The sequence below is a fragment of the Girardinichthys multiradiatus genome, chromosome X, assembly GCF_021462225.1.
Source record: "Girardinichthys multiradiatus isolate DD_20200921_A chromosome X, DD_fGirMul_XY1, whole genome shotgun sequence".
In the NCBI taxonomy this organism is placed as follows: domain Eukaryota; kingdom Metazoa; phylum Chordata; class Actinopteri; order Cyprinodontiformes; family Goodeidae; genus Girardinichthys; species Girardinichthys multiradiatus.
The window spans coordinates 36,515,705-36,537,534 of record NC_061817.1 but is presented as its reverse complement, the minus strand read 5'-3'; the positions used below and the strand labels follow the sequence as shown (position 1 = coordinate 36,537,534).

Sequence of the window (21,830 nt, the reverse complement as noted above, 5' to 3'; positions counted from 1 at the left end):
GGGTTCTATGAGAAGCTCTGGTCCTGGAGGCAGCTGTAGACCCAAGGCTGCAGGTATTTTTGGATCCTTGTAGCTCGGAGCTGTTGAGGTTTGCAGGGTTGGTATTATTGTAATGTCAGGGTTGGACATTGAGAGGCGACTGAATGTCATGCTCACAACCACACACATGATAACACACACTGTTACATAAAATCATGAAATAAACTGCAAGAAAAATTGACAAAAATAGGAAAAAAACTTGGTTGGGATAAGTTGCCTTCTTTTGTTAAACTGAAATGAGTTTAATCATTTTTCGACTGCAGCAAACCTCCAGACCCACCTTCTTTGCTCGGAAGTTTGAGGCCAGCGTCAGCCAGGAGATCATCAGCCAGCTGGACGCCTTCCTGTATGGAGCGTATCCGTCCAGCACCCCGGGCCTCCAGGCCTACTGGGAGAACATCTATGAGCAGGAGACGGACGGACTCTCCAGCCTGTCCGACTCCAAGCTAAGCCACTACCACGCCTTTGCCCGTATGGGACTGTCCCGCGCTGCCGGGTCAATGCAGGGACATCCCAATGATCACAGCTGCAGGTACGGAGCAGGTGGAAGAGATCACGAAATTACAGCATGTTTCACCTTCTCAGTAATTTCTATCTGCTCTGAGCTTTAAAAACACCAACTGATTTAGTCTTAACAGGACAAAGATTCTTAAATTATCCATTTATTTAATTCCTAAAAGCAACATATGTATCAAACACAGGTTCTTTAAATAGAGAGCGATTTATTTCAAGCCTTTATTTCTGATCATTTGGATGAATGTGGCTTACAGCAAATAAAAACCTCAAAATTATTTCCTCAGAAAGTTAGAATATTATATCCGAACTAGAGAAATATACAGGTCCTTCTCAAAAAATTAGCATATTGTGGTAAAGTCATTATTTTCCATAATGTCATGATGAAAATTTAACATTCATATATTTAGATTCATTGCACACTAACTGAAATATTTCAGGTCTTTTATTGTCTTAATACGGATGATTTTGGCATACAGCTCATGAAAACCCAAAATTCCTATCTCACAAAATTAGCATATCATTAAAAGGGTCTCTAAACGAGCTATGAACCTAATCATCTGAATCAACGAGTTAACTCTAAACACCTGCAAAGATTCCTGAGGCCTTTAAAACTCCCAGCCTGGTTTATCACTCAAAACCCCAATCATGGGTAAGACTGCCGACCTGACTGCTGTCCAGAAGGCCACTATTGACACCCTCAAGCAAGAGGGTAAGACACAGAAAGAAATTTCTGAACGAATAGGCTGTTCCCAGAGTGCTGTATCAAGGCACCTCAGTGGAAAGTCTGTGGGAAGGAAAAAGTGTGGCAGAAAACGCTGCACAATGAGAAGAGGTGACCGGACCCTGAGGAAGATTGTGGAGAAGGGCCGATTCCAGACCTTGGGGGACCTGCGGAAGCAGTGGACTGAGTCTGGAGTAGAAACATCCAGAGCCACCGTGCACAGGCGTGTGCAGGAAATGGGCTACAGGTGCCGCATTCCCCAGTCCTGGGCTACAGAGAAGCAGCACTGGACTGTTGCTCAGTGGTCCAAAGTACTTTTTTTGGATGAAAGCAAATTCTGCATGTCATTCGGAAATCAAGGTGCCAGAGTCTGGAGGAAGACTGGGGAGAAGGAAATGCCAAAATGCCAGAAGTCCAGTGTCAAGTACCCACAGTCAGTGATGGTCTGGGGTGCCGTGTCAGCTGCTGGTATTGGTCCACTGTGTTTTATCAAGGGCAGAGTCAATGCAGCTAGCTATCAGGAGATTTTGGAGCACTTCATGCTTCCATCTGCTGAAAAGCTTTATGGAGATGAAGATTTCATTTTCAGCACGACCTGGCACCTGCTCACAGTGCCAACACCACTGGTAATGGTTTACTGACCATGGTATCACTGTGCTCAATTGGCCTGCCAACTCTCCTGACCTGAACCCCATAGAGAATCTGTGGGATATTGTGAAGAGAACGTTGAGAGACTCAAGACCCAACACTCTGGATGAGCTAAAGGCCGCTATCGAAGCATCCTGGGCCTCCATAAGACCTCAGTGCCACAGGCTGATTGCCTCCATGCCACGCCGCATTGAAGCAGTCATTTCTGCAAAAGGATTCCCAACCAAGTATTGAGTGCATAACTGTACATGATTATTTGAAGGTTGACGTTTTTTTGTATTAAAAACACTTTTCTTTTATTGGTCGGATGAAATATGCTAATTTTGTGAGATAGGAATTTTGGGTTTTCATGAGCTGTATGCCAAAATCATCCGTATTAAGACAATCAGCATCTCCATAAAGCTTGTCAGCAGAAGGAACTGTGAAGTGCTCTAAAATGTCCTGGTAGATGGCTGCTCTGACTGTGAATTTGATAAAACCCAGTGGACAAAGACCGGCAGATGACTTGGCACTCCAAATTATCACTGACTTTGGAAACATTGGATTTTGTGGCTCTCGCTTCTTCTGCCAGATTGTCTCGGCTTACCACATGTAGTAGCTCATGTCCTGGATCCTTCTGTGTTTAGGACTTTTGAAGCTCTGACAGCTGCAGTCCCCTCCTTGAGAATCAGCCCCCGAATAGGCTTCGCTTCACGACCCTCTCATTCTTTTGTTGTCCCTGGTGCACCTTTTTCTAACGCACGTTTTCCTTCCACTTCACTTTCCATTAATATTTTGGAAACGGCGCTCAGGGAACAGCCTGCTTGTTTAGCGATGACCTGTTGTAGTTGACCCCCCTTGTGGGGGTGGCGGTGACTGTCTGCTGGACAGCAGTGAAGTCAGCAGTGTCCCCCTCTGATTTTCTGTTATTACAGAACATTTCTGTTTAAAATCTGAGGCAAGATTTTTATTTTCTGAGGAACCGAATTTGGTGATTTCAGTTGCTGTTTAGCCATATTTATCAAAATCAGAATCTAATGAAGGTTCAGGTAGTGATGTATAGAAAAGGTGGTGGAAAGTCTTATTTAATACTCAGATAATTTTATTCGTCAGGACAAAAATGCACAGATTCTCAGATGAACAGGTTTAGTTCAGGGTGAATAAACCTGTAAAATCAGTGGTTTTCCAGAGAAGCTGTTCTGTTCCAGTCTGATTTGGGGAGGAAGATGGACCAATGAGACGTATTTTTCCACTAAACTCACCGCAGGCAGAGTTTATTCGGTCCAAATTAAATTAAAAGATAAGGACTGCTTGTGCTGAGGTACAACTAGGCTTCAGTTTCTGGTTCGACTGTTTTTTTTCCTGCCCAGTCACAGTTTCTGTGTGTGTGCTGTGGGCGGAGACCCACAGACTCTACAAGGAGGTATTTGTTACTGGGCTTTGGGTGGGGATTGGTGGTTAATATGGGTGGAGGCAGCTTTACAAGAACCGTGTATGAGGACAGGAGGGGAGCGGCTGCTTAGAAAGGACCACATTGTTTCCCTCGACATGACAGCAGTATCAGAAGACACTTTCAGCTCTTCATATGAAGTCATGGCTAAAAGCTTCATGGTTTCAACATCTTTTAGATGTTTTTACGTGTTTCTCTGCTTTTCTGAAGGATTAAAAACATTTATGTTGTAAAGGATTTTGCTAGCTAATTGTATACTGGTCCTTCTCAAAATATTAGCATATTGTGATAAAGTTCATTATTTTCCATAACGTCATGATGAAAATTTAACATTCATATATTTTAGATTCATTGCACACTAACTGAAATATTTCAGGTCTTTTATTGTCTTAATACGGATGATTTTGGCATACAGCTCATGAAAACCCAAATTCCTATCTCACAAAATTAGCATATCATTAAAAGGGTCTCTAAACGAGCTATGAACCTAATCATCTGAATCAACGAGTTAACTCTAAACACCTGCAAAAGATTCCTGAGGCCTTTAAAACTCCCAGCCTGGTTCATCACTCAAAACCCCAATCATGGGTAAGACTGCCGACCTGACTGCTGTCCAGAAGGCCACTATTGACACCCTCAAGCAAGAGGGTAAGACACAGAAAGAAATTTCTGAACGAATAGGCTGTTCCCAGAGTGCTGTATCAAGGCACCTCAGTGGAAAGTCTGTGGGAAGGAAAAAGTGTGGCAGAAAACGCTGCACAACGAGAAGAGGTGACCGGACCCTGAGGAAGATTGTGGAGAAGGGCCGATTCCAGACCTTGGGGGACCTGCGGAAGCAGTGGACTGAGTCTGGAGTAGAAACATCCAGAACCACCGTGCACAGGCGTGTGCAGGAAATGGGCTACAGGTGCCGCATTCCCCAGGTCAAGCCACTTTTGAACCAAAAACAGCGGCAGAAGCGCCTGACCTGGACTACAGAGAAGCAGCACTGGACTGTTGCTCAGTGGTCCAAAGTACTTTTTTCAGATGAAAGCAAATTCTGCATGTCATTCGGAAATCAAGGTGCCAGAGTCTGGAGGAAGACTGGGGAGAAGGAAATGCCAAAATGCCAGAGGTCCAGTGTCAAGTACCCACAGTCAGTGATGGTCTGGGGTGCCGTGTCAGCTGCTGGTGTTGGTCCACTGTGTTTTATCAAGGGCAGGGTCAATGCAGCTAGCTATCAGGAGATTTTGGAGCACTTCATGCTTCCATCTGCTGAAAAGCTTTATGGAGATGAAGATTTCATTTTTCAGCACGACCTGGCACCTGCTCACAGTGCCAAAACCACTGGTAAATGGTTTACTGACCATGGTATCACTGTGCTCAATTGGCCTGCCAACTCTCCTGACCTGAACCCCATAGAGAATCTGTGGGATATTGTGAAGAGAACGTTGAGAGACTCAAGACCCAACACTCTGGATGAGCTAAAGGCCGCTATTGAAGCATCCTGGGCCTCCATAAGACCTCAGCAGTGCCACAGGCTGATTGCCTCCATGCCACGCCGCATTGAAGCAGTCATTTCTGCAAAAGGATTCCCGACCAAGTATTGAGTGCATAACTGTACATGATTATTTGAAGGTTGACGTTTTTTGTATTAAAAACACTTTTCTTTTATTGGTCGGATGAAATATGCAAATTTTGTGAGATAGGAATTTTGGGTTTTCATGAGCTGTATGCCAAAATCATCTGTATTAAGACAATAAAAGACCTGAAATATTTCAGTTAGTGTGCAATGAATCTAAAATATATGAATGTTAAATTTTCATCATGACATTATGGAAAATAATGAACTTTATCACAATATGCTAATATTTTGAGAAGGACCTGTAGATGACTCAGTGTTTACCTTCTTCCTAACTTTTCTAATTCTCTCTGACTTGAGCTTCTGGACCAAATCCTGACTGGTGATGAGCTATTCTTGTCTTCTTGGTGCTGAGAGTTGATCCCAATTTGTTGGGTTTTTTCCCTCACTTTCTATTTGAAAACGGGCCCCAGGTTCTCAGTTGGGTTCTGATCCAAATCACAGTGTTCTGATCTTTGAGCCACTTTATCACTTTAACCTTGTGATACTGTATCAGATTGTGCTGGAAAATCCACATATCATCACCAAACTGTTCGTTTATCCATGCCGGTGTTCTTGAGCAGAGGAGCCTACTCCCTTGGATGAGAAGACACCTCACACATGGATTGGATCAGGGTGCTTTTAGTTGGCACCACCCAGGACTCATGGTATCTCTCAGCTTTTCTTCTCCAGATGACCCAAACGATCAGAAGGTGGATTGATTAGAGAGAACAAGTTTGCTCCAGTCTTCTGTTGTCCATCCTGGTACTTCCTGCAGGGGTTCAGTGTGTCCTTGATCATGTTCTTGGACAAAGTGGCATCTTTCTGCCATCCTTGTCCTAAAGTCTTCTCACTGTGCACTCATACCCACCTGAGCAACCTCTGCAGAGGTGAAAACACTTCTATTGCACCTTCCTTAGGTGCAGGAGATGGTCCTGGAGGTTGCTGGACACTCTTGGACATCCTCTCACCTAAAAGCTCTTGCTCCAACCTGCATGAACTCATTTCATCAGAGACAGAAGCCTTTTAGATTTTAAATGTCAGACAGAAGTCCAACGGTTTTCCTGGGGTTCTTCCTCTCTCCTGTCTCTCATGTTGGCCTAAGGTGGTCAGTATAGAATCAAACCTGCAAACACACTGCTTTTATTTTGAAAAAACAGCTTTTTTGCTGCTGTTTCTGTTTGCACCTCGTGAGGGCACCAGCGTCAACTCATGTTAGAAACAGACTGGTGCAGAATCTAGAGTTTAACAATAGATGGACTTCAGAGAGGACTGCAACACATTTTCATAATTAGACTACATTAATAATATTGCAAAGGACAGTTTGGAGTGCAAAACGAGTTGGTTGTCATGAATTCACACTTTGCATGTTAATAAGATACTCGTACCCGTCGTCTTCCGCTTATCCGGGACCGGGTCGCAGGGGCAGCAGACTCAGCAGAGACACCCAGACATCCCTCTCCCCAGACACCTCCTCCAGCTCCTCCAGGGGGAGCCCAAGGCGTTCCCAGGCCAGCCGAGAGACATAGTCCCTCCAGCGTGTCCTGGGCCTCCTCCCGGTGGGACGTGCCTGGAACACCTCCTGAGGAAGGCATCCAGGAGGCATCCGGTATAGATGCCCGAGCCACCTCAAATGGTTCCTCTCGATGTAGAGGAGCAGTGGCTCTACTCCGAGCTCCTCCCGGATGGCCGAGCTCCTCACCCTATCTCTAAGGGTTAATAAGATATTCAGCCTGTAATAATTCTCAAATTGGACCCAGACCCAGCAGAACCAGCCCTAACCATATTTAGTGCCCTAAGTCAATAAATGTAAACATCTTTTAGAGGTTTTATTTTCACTGTGATGTTTTTATTCAAAGTAAATTAAAAAGGCAGAAGATGCTGTGGGATATTATTCTTGTTCGTTAGGGTTCAGTACCATCTGACTTCACTCCTGTTTATTGTGCATCTGAGGAGAAAAAGCATCACTTTACTAGAGATAGACACTTTGTTCACTTTTATCTCTCAGGTTTGTAGCCATGAGCCACCCAACGTCCGTGCACCTCTACTTCCTGTCGGACCAGTTCCAGGGCTACCTGGTGCGTCACGTGGCCACTAACCGAGCCTCCACCCAGATGGAGACCCTGGAGACCTGGGTGACACCCAAAGACCACTTCACCCAGGCCAGCCAGCCCCACACCAGCAACAGACTTCAGCACATTCAGGTCAGGTGGCATCAGGACTCCAGATCTAACTCCAACATGAAGTTCTGATTTATCTGTTAATAAAGTGTCTGTTCAGTTAAAATTGAAGAGATCTAAACTCAAGATCTTCTCGTTTCAGGTTGGGTCAGACTGGGATCCAAAGGAGCGCCTCTTCAGGAACTGGGGGGGTCTGCTGGGACCCGAAGACGAGCCGGTGGCCGTGCAGCACTGGAGCCGAAGCCAGAGCAACCTGACTGCCACCATAGTTTGGATCGACCCCACCAACGTCATCGCCGCCACCTACGACATCTTAGTGGACGCGTCCGCTGAGGTCACCCACTACCGGCCACCGCTCACCTCGCCACTGCGGCCGGGCGTCTGGACGCTGAGGGTGCTTCACCACTGGAACCTGATGGGTCAGACCAGCTTCGTCGTAGCTCCGCAGGAGTTCCACCGACAGCAGCCTATTCAGAAAGGTGGGCATCATCAGACTGTAATTCATGCTTTCTGAAGTCACATGACCTGTAAATGTAATCCTGCACATTATTTATTTGATGCAGAAACTCTGAACTCTGAAAATGGTTTAGATGGGTTGTTGCAGCTCAGAGGAGATAAGATACAAACTACAGCGATTGGGGGCCCTGCTGCCCCAGCTGTCAACAACACATGCAGACATATTTATAGTGTCAGCACATCCTGGCTCTCTGTCATGGACGCACACGGTCACCTCTGTCTGATTTAGCCTCCCCCTCCTCATCAGGCGGTATGTGGTTCTCCAGACATAACTGCAGGACTAAGTAAGACCGGTGACGTAAAAGACAGAAAAAGGCTGCTGAACTCAAGGGGTGGACCGTGTGGTCCGGGCGTAGAACAGACAAGAACCCACATCCTGTCAAAAGACAATGGTTCCAAATCTTTAGCTGAATCCAATAAAAAGTCTTGTTTGATGGAGAAAAAGTAAGAACTCATGTCAAACTAGGTGATTTAAAAACACTGAAAACTGAGGCAAGATGGCTCTAAATGACTCATAATGTTCCTTGAGAAAATATTCCTACCCTCTGAATACATTTAATTTCCTCTGTTTTTCCACCCAGAGCACACCCTGCGGCTGCACGCCGGTCCGGCCCGGAACTCCTACATGGAGCAGAGCTTCCATGGTCTGAACCCGGTGCTGCGGCTGCCGGTGAGTCTCAGCGCTGTGGAGGAAGCCGAGGCGAACTCTGGCCTGACGGGGGCGCCGCTGAGACGCTGGCTGGACGGGCTCCTGGAGGGCCACTGGTCCGCCTCAGACGTCTGCTCGCTGGGCCCCAGCGCCTGCCCCGTCATGCAGAGCTGCCCCCTCACCACGTGGAGCTCTGCCAGCCCCGACCCAAAATCCGAACTGAGCACACCCAGAGAGGACGGACGGATCAGGTAGCAGCCAGATGGACAGGAGAGGACGGATGAAGGAAGACACGTTTGTGTCTGATATTTATTTATTTAAAGGTTGCAGGAACAGTGGAAGAGAATCCAAACTCGGTCTGATCCCACTTTATTTTGGGATCATGTGGCTGCTGAGCGGAGCGAATGAATGTCAGAACCAGAACTTCATACCTCTTGTTGTTGAGTCTCCCTGCTGAAAGAGCTGCTTCACATTGTAATACTGAAAACAGCTCTGGATGCAGAAAATCTTCTAGAAAATCCGATTTATTTCTTTATTTAGTTGGACGTCGGCAGACAGGATTTAATGTTTAAACTGAAATCTGTTCTGATCTGGCATTTCCAACAACTTCGGGCCTGTTGGGTTTTTACAGGGTTCCTGAACAGATTCGGGATGTATGGAAGTGAATTTATTTCTAGTATTTCACAGAATATAAACCAATAGTATTTTCAGTAATCTATTTATTAGCAGATAAAACTGTGAGTTATTTTAGGCCTTTAGAACAAGTGAGTGAAGACAGAAACCAGAGCGCCTCCTGGTGGCACCTACATGTAAAGGTGGACCACACTTGACAGGTAGAAACATCGGTCCAGACCAGATACTGTAAATTACTTGTCTGAATTTTTCACAAAAACAATATTTTCACGAAAAACCAGCTTTGTAAGTCTTAGAAAATCTAACAAAAAAAATGACTTTACTGAAGTTTCTGATGTGAAGATTTAATGGGCTGTCTGATAATTAAAGCTTGACCATGGTGCCAACATTTACTGGAAGTTTAAAGATTTAAATGGAGAAAACAGACCATCCATTATTTTTTCAGCTCCTGTTTCCTGTTTTCCAGACTTATCTGGTTTTTCAGATAAAAGCCACTTAAAAATGTACAGGTTCACAAAGATTTTTAGAGGGCAGACGTGCAGAAACTAGACCGGATGGATGATGGAGGCACAGACGTATAGGCTGATGGATGGAAAAGTGAATAGATTGATGGACAGATTAATGGGAGGAAAATGGAGGGATTGATACTTTTCTTTTACTTATCCAGACCTGGAAAGTAATTAAATCAAATTCTATCCCTTTTCCAGACTCAGCAGGAATTGTGTTCTGGACGTTTTCACACAGAGTCAAACTGGAGTCAGGGAGAAGTAAGAAACAACAGCAAATTAAACGTTGTTTTCCTGCCTCACCCGGACTGTGTGCTGGAGGTTATTTATATAAAGACTGTGTCAAATATAGAGAGCTACTGCTGTTGTACACACCATGCACAGAATGTTGCCATGATCGCCACCTGCTGGCAGGACATGATTACTTCATGATGTGTTGGAGTTACAGCGCTGTGGTCACCGTTGGGATATTTTACGAGCAGATGAATAAAAATACATCAGTGCAGATCACCGTGAGATATTAAAAGTGATATTTTTTCACTAACTCAAAATAAAATGTCTGAGATCTTTCCAATTAATTATCTTCTAAACTTGTTTAAAGTTTTTCCTCCTGGACTCCAGCGGCTCTGTCTTGTGTGAACGTCGTTTTTTTTTTTTTTTTGTGCTATTTTAAAATCCTTCAAACTTGAAGTGAGCCGTCCATTCATCTTAATCTTTACTACAGTTTTTTTCCTTGTGTGTGTGAGTCAAACATCTAAGAACTGCTGAAGTAATTTATTCAAAGGTTTATATAAATAGGTTTTTTTCGGTGTAGTTGATTTGAAAGGATTTGAAAGGCAGATATCTGGGATTTGCTTTCTGGAGGAAAATGTGTGCCTTTGTTTCTGACGGCTGTTTAAACCATTAAATGATCCCGACCATAGAAGAACCTCATTGATGAAACTATGATGTCTTTTATTTCTGCGCTATAGTCCAAATGGTGGGATTCCGACCAACTGATACCGGGTTAAAAAACACACCCCCAGTTAGAAAAGGTAAATTTTTACATGTTTCGGTTCAGAAATTATTGCCCAACAAAAATGTTTCTTTCAAACCAGAAGGGATAAAAGAGAACAGCTGGTTAACACTCCTCGTTGATTCAAACAGAAACACAGCAGGCTTTTCATTCAGCTTACATAGGGCGCCCTCTTGTGGACAAATGGTGTAGAAACAGTCGACTTGAGTAAATGTTCTGATGAAAGCAGCCTTCATGCCTCTATGATGAACTTAAACGGTCTGGTGTTCTACTTTATATGTCAGGAATTAGAATTAGGTGAATACAATGAATCGATTATTGAAATAATCCTTAACGAATTTAGTAAATGAATAATCATCAACTGGAGTATACAGGCAAACATGCCATCTGCTGAAAGTACAACCTACCCCGAGCAGGAATTATGCCAAAACTGTACAAAAAATATGTACATTTTGCATTTAATATGAATTACTTTCTTTTTCTGTTAATATGATCTATCCAGAATTCATCAAGTGGCATAGCTTTAGCTTCACCTGGTTCATATTCTGTAGAAATCTCCTATTAAGTACCTTTCGTTACCTGATAATCAGTTAATTAAAAAATAGATTATCAACAGATTAATCAATTAGCAAAATACATGTTAGTTCCAGCCCTTATTAGAATATCATCAGAAGTTCATTTATTTCAGTAAGTCTGTTAAAAAGTGAGATTGATACAAAGATTAATACACACAGGTGATATATTTATTTTATTACACTTGTTTTTGATGCTTATGGCTTACAACTAATAAAAACCCCAAATTTAGTTTGTCAGAAAATTTAAATATTACATCCGACCAATTAAGGATTTAAATACAGAAATGTGGGCCTACATACCAGTATTTCGATGTACTATACAGTATCAGCACTCAGATCGTTTTGTATGAATTACTGCATCACTGCAGCATGGCATGGAGTTGATCAGTTTCTGGTTCTGCTGAGGTGTTCAGGAAACCCTTTTTTTTTTTTAAAAGCAGCCTTCAGCTCGTCTACATTGTTGGTTCTGGTGTCTCTCATCTTCCTCTTGACAATACTCCATAGATTCTTTATGTGGTTCAGGTCAAGTTAGTTTGCTGGCCAATCAAGCACAGTGATACCAGCTACCAAGTGGTGCTGGAAACTAAACCAGCTTATCAGCAGAGGGATGAAAAGAAGTGCTGCTTGTGCATCTTTTTCTACCACAATTTTTCCTTCCACTTAACTTTCCATTATACTTGGATAAAACACTTTGAGACCAGCCAGTTTCTTTAAAAAACACTTTTTTGGCTTACCCTCACTGTAGAGGTTGTCAATGACAGTCTGTTGGACATCTGTCCGCTCAGCAGTCTTTTCCATGGTTGTGGAGAAGACTGCTTCAAATTTTCCAAAGAACTGAATTTTGGGATTTCATTACTTGTAAGGCAGAATCATCAACATTTATAGAAATAAATACTAGAAATATATCACTCTTTGTGCAATAAATCTGAGTTTTGCCTTTTAAACCAGATTACTGAAGCTAATGAACTAATTAACTCTGAATTCAAAAGAACTCGTTAGTTTTCCAGTTGTTTTTGTGGGTTTTCAATCCAACAAAAGAAACAAGCTAACATCCAGAGGAGCTCTGTGAAGGTCTAATAATTTCTTTTTCTGGTTGAAAGTGACATGTCAGGGAGCTGTAAAAGTACAAACTCACCAAGATCTGCAGAATGAACACAGTTAGGAGGAAAAAAGGGATCAGCTGAAAACCAAAAACGTTCAATTATTTTAATTATTTATGCTAAACTGGAGAAAACAAACATCTATGACTGCAGCCTGAAGTTGTCCTGTTGGCTTAGATTAACTGAGACGTGTTAATAAGATGGTTACAACCTACAGAAAAAGGACAAATGCAAACTAATTAAATTAATTAAATACATGTAGGAATAAACAAAGTGCCTAAATTAAAGCAGACCAATGGAAATGTGGATTTGAAATAAAAATGTTGACATCTTTGTACTTTTTATTTATCATAATGTATTTATTTTCTTTGCATTTATTTTCAGGTAACTAAAACACTTTACACTGAGTTATTGTCGTAGTCGAGGGTTTTTGTGGACCAAAGTGCAGAGGCAGGCGAGGAGATGGCATGGCGAGCAGAACGATGATTTATTTAAATCCAAACTCCGGCTAAACAGAAGGCAGGCAGGCAGGGTGTAACAGTGAGTCTTACAGAAGTAAGGACTATGTCTCTCAGCTGGCCTGGGACAGGAGGAGAAAAGCAATAATCAAGGTCACGAAGGCCTTAATTGTTTAAAAAACCCATCTCATTAACTTCAGGAATGAGTTTGTTTGGAGCAAATTTAATGGTGAAGCCGCTGAGAAAGAGAAAGGTCTGGAAAAAGACAAGTGAAACGTTTAATCTGCGATGTGTGTGCATGACTGCACAGAAACTGGTTTCCAGTCATGTTTCGGTTTCGTCTTTGTAAGAGAGACACAGCTTAAAGAAGCTTGAGATTTTCATGCAGAACAATTTTCATTGTTTTCATTAGTAACAAAAGTGTTTTTAATGTCAGTTTGTATTATCTTTACACCTTCTCAAACTACTAGCTCTTTAGGTGCTGGTAAATATTCCATTTTATCTGAAGTGTTAAATAAATCATGAAACTGTTCTCATGAGAATACAAACAGACTATGACAAAATATGATCAGTTTTTCATTTTTAGGGCAACAAGCACAAAAAAATCTTGACTGTATTTCAGCCCTCTGGCCTGAAAGGAAAATGGAGAATATCAGTTTGGGGAAAACTTCACAGTTGTCATTTACAGAAAATAAAAAATATAGAAGCATACAAATCAATCGCTGAAGTTAATGAAGGCAGCTCTAACTCCAAGGGGATTCTGGTAGCTTTCTGGATAAGAAAGTAAATTCATTCTCGTCACCTGGATATTTTCACATAGGTCTCCCATGCTTCCTCCGTACACGATCTTCTCATTACGACCATAAACAGTGACCGGCTTTCAGTGACTGCAATAACAGATGCTGCATCATCATCCAAATATGGAAATACATTGTTTGTTTGGAGGACGGGACTCAAAATGAGCCTTTTGTGTCAGAAAATGTGGTTCAATCAATTAATCAATTTGAAACATAATAGAAAATCTAATTGTGACCTTTTTCAGTCAGTCTCAGCAGAGACACCCAGACTTCCCTCTCCCCAAACACCTCCTCCAGCTCTTCTGGGGTTAGCCCAAGGCGTTCCCATGCCAGCCGAGAAACATAGTTCCTCCTTTGTGTCCTGGGCCGTCCGCTGGGCCTCCTCCCGTTGGGGCTCACCTGGAACACCTTTGAAACAAATGCCCAAGGCATCTCAGCTGACTCCTCTCGATGTGGAGGAGCAGCAGCTCTACTCCGAGCCCCTCCTGGATGGCTCACCGTATCTTTAAGGGAGTACCCTGCAGAGGAAGCTAATTCCTGCTGCTTGTATCTGGGATCTCGTTCTTTCGGCTTTGACCCAGAGTTCATGACCATAGACTAGGCTAGGAACATAGGCCAACCGGTAAATTAAGAGCTTCACCTTTCAGCTCAGCTCTCTCTTCACCACAACTCATTTCTACAAACCTGAAATTTTAAAGCCTAATTTTATTCTCCGTGGTTCTAGTTCACATTATTTAAACACATTTTGGGGAGCTCTGGACTTCTTTCCTGTTGACTTAAAACCATGACTCATTGGAACCAGTTAAATTAGTTTCATATGTGTGTAGCAACTTTAGTTTCTTTCTTCAGCTCTCTGTCTGAAGACTAACAAACCTTTCACAGAAAACTATGCACCTAGCAAGTTCCACAGTCATTCCCAGCAGGATGTTTCTTACTGGAAAAACTCAACATTTTACATTTTTAAAGATGATGAACACCACAAGCATTCAAGGAGCCGGAAGATAAAGAAAATGAAAGCACTACTGAATCCTTGCAACAGTCTCATAAAGCTGCTATTTGATGGTTCTGTGGGTCATGCATGAGGCGCCTTCTTTCATTGAAAAAGACCACAGTGAGAAAAGAGCAAGTTGACATAAAAATGATCAAAGGCACAGTAGGGAGTAAGTGGTGGCCATTCAAATAAAATTGATGATGCTAACATGTTGCTATCCAAGCTTAATCAGGCACGCTGTCTATTGGGGCAGATGATGACCTTTTTATTTACACGGGGATAATACACAATATTTCATTTACCTTTTCAAAAGGATGGATGCATGTTGCCTTGCAGCAAGAAGGTTCTGGGTTCGATTCCTGGCCGCGGGTCTTTCTGCATGGAGTTTGCATGTTCTCCCCGTGCATGCGTGGGTTCTCCGGCTTCCTCCCACAGTCCAAAGACATGCCAGTTATATATGCCTGGGAACTCCTTGGGCTCCCTCCAGGAGGAGGTATATATATATATATATATATATATATATATATATATATATATATATATATATATATATATATATATATATATATATATATATATATATATATATATATATATATATCCATATGTATATGGAGACGCTGTGTCACCACAAGGGACACAGCGTCTCCATATGTATGTGTATATATATATATATATATATATATATGGATATATATATATATATATATATATATCCATATGTATGTGTATATATATATATATATATATATATATATATATATATATATATATATATATATATATATATATATATATATATATATATATATATATATATATATATATATATATATATATATATATATATATATATATATATATATATATATATACACATACATATGGAGACGCTGTGTCCCTTGTGGTGAAGAGAGAGCTGAGCTGAAAAGCAAAGCTCTAGACTTACCAGTTGGTCTACGTTCCTACCCTCACCTATGGCCATGAACTTTGGGTCATGACCGAAAGAACGAGATCCTGGATACAAGCGGCTGAAATTAGCTTCCTCCGTAGGGTGGTCGGGCTCTCCCCTACAAATAGGGTGAGGGGCTCGGAGTAGAGCCGCTGCTCCTCCACATCGAGAGGAGCCATTTGAGGTGGCTTGGGCATCTATACTGGATGCCTTCTGCATGCCTTCCTCGGGAGGTGTTCCAGGCACGTCCCAGCGGGAGAAGGCCTAAGAGACGGCCCAGGACACGCTGGAGGGACTATGTCTCTCGGCTGGCCTGGGAACTCCTTGGGCTCCCCCCCGGAGGAGCTGGAGGAGGTGTCTGGGGAGAGGGACATCTGGGCGTCTCTACTGAGTCTGCTGCCCCCGCGACCCGGTCCTGGATGAATCGGAAGACGATGAGTACGATATATGTTATATATGTGTATAATCTATTACGGTCCTCACCTTTGGAACAGCTTCCTGTTTTTTTTTTAAATAATAAAAGCGTAATTGGTTTTTGATCAAATTTTAAGTTTATCTTTGTCATAATGTTTGGTTGAACGGAGACGGAGTGCAGAAAAATGCTTGGCAGCAGCACAGTTGGTTTTAAGAATCTCTCTTCTTTAAAAACAAAAAATAGATAAACTTACACAAGTCTTCCGAAGGTTAAAGCAATGACATGGAACAGGAATCAGCAAGGAAGTAAACAGGAGGACCGAGCAGGGAACAATGAAAATAACCAAATATTTATACTGAGGGAAGAGGAGTGTGAACCAATGAAAAAGGCAGACAGGTAATCAGATGAAAATGATAACAGGTGTGGAACTGGGTGCAGAGGAAAACTGAGGGTAGGTGACCGATTACAACAAACGAGGCTAGACTGCTGATGGAGAAAACAAACATGAGGAAACAATACTAAATGACAAAAATCTGGAGAACGCAAATCAAAAGAAAACAAAAAATAAAAACACAACTCCAAAATGGCAAAGCATGACGATCTTCCTTTGTATCTCTTGCAGTTTTATTTTGATCCTATTGCCTTTATTATTATAATTACCCTTTTAATTCAGTTTTTACCACTATTTAAGACTTAATCATAAATTAAATTAAATTTATATATCTATTTGTCAGTCAATCATTTTCTATACCGCTTCTTCCTTAGTGGGTCGCAGGGAAGCTGGTGTCTATCTCCAGCAGTGTATGTGCAGGAGGCGGGGTACACCCTGGACAGGTCACCAGTTCACCGCAGGGCAACACACAAACAACCATGCACACACACACTCATTCATACACCTAAGCACTATTTAGAGTGACCAATTAACCTAACAGGCATGTCTTTGGACTGTGGGAGGAAGCCGGAGTACCAGGTGAGAACCCTCGTATGCACGGGGAGAACATGCAAACTCCATGCAGGAAGACTCCCAGCCGGGAGTCAAACCCAGGACCTTCTGGTTGTGAAGCAACAGTGCTACCGATTGTGCCACTGTGCAGCCCTATATCTATTTGTTTTACGGTTAAAATACTTTTTAGTTGTATAATTTAAGGGGGTTATTTTTATATCTGGTGTATATCTGTTCCTGTTGCATCTAGTTAACTACTGTTATCGGGTTTCTTCAGTTTCACAGTTTATATGACACTAAGTTGTCTAATTATTGTTATTTACATAGTTTTTTAGTAACTATCAATTGGTTGTTAGCATGCATTTTTGGTTTTAACTTTTCTAAAGCTAAATATAAAAAATGACTTGCTGAATTATAACATGATTAAATGGAAAAGTATATAATTAGAATTAAATCTGACGTAATTAGATTTAAATGTAATTGAATTGGTTTATAATTAAATAATGTTTATAGATAATAATATTTAAGATTAAAAGATAGACGTGTTTTTATCAGACAGACAGCACCCAAATGTTGGCACAGTTCCTGCATAACGTAATGTCACCTCTGAGCAGCACAAACACGTTCTCCTGTTTTTTGATATTTTTTTAGAAAACCTGTAATCTATAAAAACAAAATATATATATATGGATCTATTTCCATCAAAGCCTTAATGTCCATCAGTCCTTTGCATTTAGATCATTTTTCTCCACAAATTTATTTGAATAAAAACATACACATAGGATGCTTGTACCTGCCTGTTTCAGAGGTGAGTTGTTGGAATGCAGCTCATCAGGTGACTCTTTGTGGGTGTAATTGAAAAGCTGCATGTTGACTATTTAAATGAGAGCAGAACAGCTGGAGGTAGCTGACAGTGATGGCCTTCAACAAGCTGATCTGTGTGGCGGCTCTGCTGACTCTGTTGACCAAAGGTAAGAATCCCTGCAGACAAGAACGACTACCTGAAGCTGTCTTCTACAACCAAGTGTTTGAAAGTTTTTTTTAATGTCGAAATTATTTGTTCTTTTATTGCTTTTATTTGTGAAGTAGGAAGAGTTATTTCTCTTCTGTCATCTGCAGCACCACATGGAGCCTGCTCCTCAGAAAATTGTTTTAAAAAAGTTTTTTATACACTAAAGTTACCCTGTCCATCAGTTTTTACTATTTCTATGATGAGGTAAATTGGACCCGGTGCAGTCAAATTTTTTTTAGTATTTCTTTTTCTCTAAGGCCTTTTTTGAGGATTTTCTTAAGCTTTCATTGTATACATTTCAAAAATTTTTACACCTATAACGAAAGTATTAATTTTCTCCCTCAAGGCAATAACATCTCTTTAGTTGCAATGACATGACTTAAATATTTCCTTGAGACTTTTACTTGCTCTACTGTTTGTGACAAGTGCACAGTGGTAAAAAATAATGATTATTTCTGCATCTGTTTCTGTACCATTTTACAAGATTTATAGAACAAAATTCAACATTTCAATATTAAATAAAATTTGCAGGAATACAGGTCCTTCTCAAAATATTAGCATATTGTGATAAAGTTGATTATTTTCCATAATGTAATGATGAAAATTTAACATTCATATATTTTAGATTCATTGCACACTAACTGAAATATTTCAGGTCTTTTATTGGTCGGATGAAATATGCTAATTTTGTGAGATAGGAATTTTGGGTTTTCATGAGCTGTATGCCAAAATCATCCGTATTAAGACAATAAAAGACCTGAAATATTTCAGTTAGTGTGCAATGAATCTAAAATATATGAATGTTAAATTTTCATCATGACATTATGGAAAATAATGAACTTTATCACAATATGCTAATATTTTGAGAAGGACCTGTACATATTGAAAGCTGTATTTGTTAAGGCAACCTTTTTGAAATTGACCAATACTCTGTTAAATTTTAAATTTATTTCAATACAAATAAATAAAAAATAAATCTAAAACAGGGATTTTTATCACTTGTTTTACCATAGAAATAAAATGTGAACAACTGGGAGTGATGCATGGACTCTGTTAAAAACAATAAGAGATTTAGATCATTTAAATATCTTTCAGCTTATCCATGAAATTCTTCCTAAATAAACCATTGAGAGGTTCTGCTTCTTAAAAATGGTGGCGGCCACCCAGGTTCCAAGTTTTATCTGAAGACCAATACAACATTGTTAGTCTATAAACCAAGATGTCCTTACAATGCTTGTGGCAGATACATTTTCCAGACTGGCTAGAGTTTGTCCTAAATAACTGCTGTCAGTACTGAGTTAATAATACTGCTATATGCAACAAAAAATGAACAGAGTTTCAGCTTGTCTGCTTTTTTTACTTTATTTGTTAAGACAGCTTTATTAACCCTAACCCTTTCAGATGACAGTTTGTCTGCAGAAATGAACCAGTAGAACAGGAAGCCTGTTTCAGAACAATTCATAAGTTGTCTGACAAGATACAATCCGGTTGTACTAAACCTGCCAAAAAAAGTGCTCTGTGCCCTTGGTATGAAAACTGATAACATCAGTTCAGGACAGGCAAATGAAAACAACTTAAAGCGATAGAGCCATTGTCACTGTTGGGTGAGATCAGAGATCTGCTCCAGTCGATTAACAGCAGACACACACACACACACACACACACACACACACACACACACACACACACACACAGTCTGGAAATTAGTTTTTTCCAAAACTTAATCAACTTAATTCAGGCACTGAAAATGCCAGAATACTGTAATTTTCCATATTTTCAAGACTTAGCCTCTCAGTGCATTTGCAAACTGTACTGTTGCCTTTGGAGTAATGGCTTCTTTCTTGCTGAGTGGCCTTTCAGCCCATATAGGTGCATGACTTGTTTTACTTCACATAATGACCCTCTGCTAACAGCTTTAGCTAGTATCTTCTCAAGGTCTGTAGCTTTTGTAGCTTTGATTCAAGATTTCCTACCAGAACCCGTCTCCTTCCAGAACTGCATGATGGCTGGGCCTTTCCATGCTCTTTATACTGGCTATAACTGCTTAAAGAGATGAACATGGCTCCTGCAGGCATCTGGGAGTTGGACCCAAGAATGAACTGCACTTATGGAGGTCCATAGTGGACTCTTCCTGATATGTATGATTTTTTCTGGTTGTTCCACATCACACAAGGAAGCAGTGTGTTTAAGTTATTGCCTTAAAATATATTCACAGGTTGCCTCCATTTATCTCAAATGTTGTGAAATACAGTTAACTGTGGGGACAAACCTGCAAACAGACTCTTTTTGTCATATTCGAGGGTTTATGTGGACCAAAATGCAGAGGCAGGTGAGAAGACGACATGGCGAGCAGAACGATGATTTATTTAAATCCAAACTCCGGCTAAACAGTAGGCAGGCAGGCAGGGTGTAACAGAAAGATTTACAGGAATCCAGGTCAGACAGAGTACAAGAAACAAATGAAGAAGTTGATAAAACAAACCAACGAGGAACAAGGAAAACAGACCAACTAATATACGGAGGGAAATGAATATGGAACAAAAGACAGGTAATCACTAGAACTAGGGACAGGTGTGACGTGGCAAGCAGGGAGGCTGAAGGACAGGTGAAACTAATACAAAACTAAACCATGGGAGAAGGGACTAATTAACAAACTCAGAGAAACAGATCTAAGAAAACCACAACAAGAACTACAAACATAAAGGAAGACCAACAATGAATAAATAACTGAAGGGGAACTAATGACAAGAGGAGGAACAGGGAAAATAAATTAATAAAATAGAAGAGTACAGCAAGAACAAATAACCTTAAAATAAACAAGCATAGAAACAGTAAGCAGGAAACTAAAACAAAGAAGCAAATGGAACTGTAATAATAATAATAATAATAATAATAATAATAATAATAATCAGGAGAAAACCATTTTATGTAATAAATAAATGAGAAAGTAACCACCAAAGGAACTATGGGCGAGGGGAGAAAGAACTTACTAAAACTAAGAGGCAGGAGAGAAAACAAAGCTTTCAGGAAACAGAAGAAAATAAACAAACATGACTACTAAACCCAAAAGAAATAGAAATACTTAACTGAAGAATAAACGCAAAACCACAACAAAGTCCAAAATGGCAGATCCTAACACTTTCATTCATCCTAGATGTTGATAGCAAAATGCTTTATACTTTCACACATTTTGACAGTAAAACAGCAAATGTCAGAGTATTTTATTGAGATTTCATGTGATGGTCAAAGAGAAAGTAGAGCATTAACCTGTCTTCTAAATTCTTTACAACTAAAATCAAACAGTTGTGGCATATATTTTTATTCAACCTCAATAATTTTGATGCCCCTAAATAAAATACAAAAAAGAAATTTCCTCCACAAGTCACTAATTAGTTAAGAAGGTTCAACCATATGTAATTTAATCTCAGTCTACAGTTGAAACCAGATATTTATAAGTTATGACTCAATAAAACCCAGAAATCTGACATCTGCTGCTTTTTGTTGAACTGATGAATTAAAGCAGCTGTATTTATCTCAGAGAACTGTAGGTCCAGAATGTCCCAACCCTGTAAGGCTCCTTTAATCAGTAGTCATAGTATGTTTACTGTTTAGTAGAAAACTCTAGCAAAAGGACACATCAATGTTTTTTTTGTTTATAACAGTTTCAATTTCATTTTTCAGAGTGTGACTCACAGCTATCTGGTAAGTCTTCTCTGCAGTTGTTCAAATGAAAGCAGTTTTCCTGCTGTTATTTTTTGGGAACATTTGCTGTGAATCATGGGTTATGGAGCAGTCAGATAATTCAGGGGTTTGTCCATTTTCTTTCTCAGTATGTGGTCAGCCATCACTCAACACCAGGATTGTTGGAGGAGATGCAGCTCCTCCAGGCAGCTGGCCCTGGCAGGTCAGTCTGCACAAAACTAGACACTTCTGTGGAGGATCTCTGATTAACAACCGGTGGGTGCTGACTGCTGCTCACTGTGTCCAAGGGTAAGCAACAAGACTAGAGAAAACACCTCACCTCAGAGCCAGATAGCTGACACAGAATTAAGATTTCATATTTATCTAAACAGAAATACATCTATTCAGCCTTTACAAGCACAGTTTATACAATAAGACATTTATGAAAACTAAT

General features: G+C 40.7%; 2 protein-coding genes and 1 long non-coding RNA gene across 3 annotated transcripts in view; 2 read left to right on the top strand and 1 right to left on the bottom strand.

Annotated features, from left to right (window-relative positions):
* Positions 1–10,370, top strand: part of LOC124863600 (xylosyltransferase 1-like) — a 42,145-nt gene extending 31,775 nt beyond the window's left edge. The window contains exons 8-11 of the mRNA XM_047358055.1: positions 303–571; positions 6,962–7,157; positions 7,276–7,612; positions 8,231–10,370. Of these exons, the coding sequence (XP_047214011.1) occupies positions 303–571; positions 6,962–7,157; positions 7,276–7,612; positions 8,231–8,553 (1,125 nt within the window). The 3' untranslated portion in view covers positions 8,554–10,370. The remainder of the gene's footprint in view (positions 1–302; positions 572–6,961; positions 7,158–7,275; positions 7,613–8,230) is intronic.
* A 2,095-nt stretch (positions 10,371–12,465) lies between these two features.
* Positions 12,466–16,054, bottom strand: LOC124863602. Its single transcript, XR_007037165.1, has 3 exons — positions 15,994–16,054; positions 13,388–13,472; positions 12,466–12,707 (listed from the first exon to the last, which is right to left on the bottom strand). It is a non-coding gene; the product is annotated as an uncharacterized LOC124863602 (long non-coding RNA).
* A 1,485-nt stretch (positions 16,055–17,539) lies between these two features.
* The window catches only part of LOC124862492 (transmembrane protease serine 9-like), a 48,418-nt gene continuing 44,127 nt past the window's right edge, over positions 17,540–21,830 (top strand). Inside the window, exons 1-3 of the mRNA XM_047356447.1 lie at positions 17,540–17,654; positions 21,377–21,397; positions 21,526–21,685. Coding sequence (XP_047212403.1) covers positions 17,600–17,654; positions 21,377–21,397; positions 21,526–21,685 — 236 coding nt within the window. The 5' untranslated portion in view covers positions 17,540–17,599. The remainder of the gene's footprint in view (positions 17,655–21,376; positions 21,398–21,525; positions 21,686–21,830) is intronic.